This window comes from Phodopus roborovskii, unplaced genomic scaffold (assembly GCF_943737965.1).
Source record: "Phodopus roborovskii unplaced genomic scaffold, PHOROB, whole genome shotgun sequence".
In the NCBI taxonomy this organism is placed as follows: Eukaryota; Metazoa; Chordata; class Mammalia; order Rodentia; family Cricetidae; genus Phodopus; species Phodopus roborovskii.
The window spans coordinates 13,956,861-13,958,835 of NW_026125052.1; the positions used below are offsets into that span (position 1 = coordinate 13,956,861).

The window sequence follows — 1,975 nt, forward strand, 5'->3', positions numbered from 1 at the left end:
CATGGTGGGAGAGTGGCTGTTACATGCAAGTGAGGGATGGCGTCCCTCTTTCTCCATTTGCAATGAGATTAGTAGAATAGTTGGGCCCCAGCCTATGTCCGGGAGTGGCTTTGGACTAGGCTTTCCTGCTCACCTGATACACACGCAGCTCTCCCTGGAGTGAGTGGGTAAAGCGCTTCCAGAAATTTGAGGTGGGTTGAGAGATTGGGGAGTTAGGATTCCTTTCTGAGGACCCTTTGGCAACAAGCTCGTTCTCCATTGGGCATACTCTTTCCAAGGCCACCCACAGAATGAGGTCCTCTCCTCCTATATGGGAAAAGTGGGGTGGGGGAGGAACTGTCTGTGTGACTCATTTCCCTTGACTTAGAGAGATGCATCTGTCCAGAGAAGGCCAACCCAGTAGGTGTTAACAGGGCCAGACTGTCTTTAGTGCTCCCTGAAGACTGGACATAGACACACACCAGTTGGCACAAATGTTTGTAGCGCCAATAGCTCTTTATTGCCAATAGCTGACATTGCCCAGGACCTGGGGGAAATAAGTTATGGCAATTGCGGCATCTGACAGGAATTGCCAAGTTGGGGAGAGGACTGAGCTGCAGAGGGCACCTACCCTGGGGAAGGGGTGTGAGGTGGTGGTGGTGGAAATGTCTACAAAGAGCTTGTCTTTTCTGCCTCCAAGACCACAGACATATCTAGTCCTCCTTGTACCCAAAGCAGAGGCCAGGGTATTAGCTATGTGGAGCTAAGTAAGGGGCAAAAGGCAGAGGGACTTCCTAGTGAAACCACAAGGAAACAAAGGTTTGAACCCCAGAACCAAGCTTCCAAGAACCGTGTGTATCACAAGATGACACAGGGGGGCCGGCTATTGGTGATTTTTTCTAAAGGTTCTCCATTGCTGGCTCTTCGGATAGCCTCGATGAGCTAGAGAGGACAGAGACGGGCCAGTGTTATCCATAGAGAGGAAGGTGTGTCTCCACCATCTTCCCAATGCTGCAAATACTCACATCTTTCTCATAAGGAAAACCCCCATTCTCCAGCTTGGAGAACACCAGCTGTCCATTGATCTCAATCTCAAAGGCCCCTGGTATGAAAATAAACGCAAGAATGAGCCAAGAACAGGCAGAAGTCCAGGGAGGTCCTTGGCATTCCTGAGACTTGCAGGCAAGACCATCATGGTCTCCTGGTTTTCACAACCTTAGGCCATTCCGCCCACCTGCGTGTCCCTCTATCACTCCAAACCCACACCAGGCATTTTCACTATGTGCCAGACACTGCTAGGAGGTTTATATTCAGCAGTCAATGTCCACTCTAGAAGGTAGGAGAGCTGGGGTTTATAACAGACTGACTCAGCAGGTGCTCTGTGGACCTCACCTGTCCCCCCGTGTCGCGACTCAATCTCGATGCCGGGATACTCCTCCTTCACGGCACTCGCCAGCTCCAGGTAGGTCGCCTCGAAGCCGCAGGGTTCACTGGGGAGAAAAAACGTGGGGTGAGCTGGGGTTCCGGGGGTGGGGCCTCCCGTGGACCCACCCCCGTCTTGCCGGTGGACACAGGGTTCCTTTCCAGCCCGAGTGGCTCACCAGTACTCCACTACGATGTGGACTCCACTGCCTGCTTCCACCTCCCCGGGAGGGGGCACTACGGACACTTGTCCTGGCTCCCCACTCATTGCTGCCTGCTCCGCTGCAGGGCTACTTCCGGGTGTGACGGCACGCCAAGGTCACGTGAGGGGCGTGGCTACGGGCGTGGCGGACCTCTCATTGCGTCTGGGCGCCCCCTGCAGTCACCAGCTACTGCTACATCTTGATCCTGTACTGCAGCTGGAGAGCGAGTACCCTGAACCCAACCCGAGGGGGGGGGGGACACCTACCCAAACCTTCCCTGATCTGTGTTTTGAGAGCACTAAATTTTTTCGGCATCTATTGCTTATTGGACATCATGGATTTGCTTAAATAATGGACTGCCTCTGTTTACA

At 53.5% G+C, this 1,975-nt stretch overlaps 1 protein-coding gene across 1 annotated transcript; it reads right to left on the reverse strand.

The window, feature by feature from the left end:
• Positions 1-476: 476 nt before the first annotated feature.
• Positions 477-1,703, reverse strand: Mien1 (migration and invasion enhancer 1). The gene is made up of 4 exons (XM_051175779.1): positions 1,581-1,703; positions 1,372-1,469; positions 1,005-1,081; positions 477-921 (listed from the first exon to the last, which is right to left on the reverse strand). The coding sequence occupies exons 1-4, from the start codon at positions 1,667-1,669 to the stop codon at positions 838-840; spliced, it is 348 nt and encodes a 115-aa protein (XP_051031736.1). The 5' UTR covers positions 1,670-1,703; the 3' UTR covers positions 477-837.
• Positions 1,704-1,975: the final 272 nt, after the last annotated feature.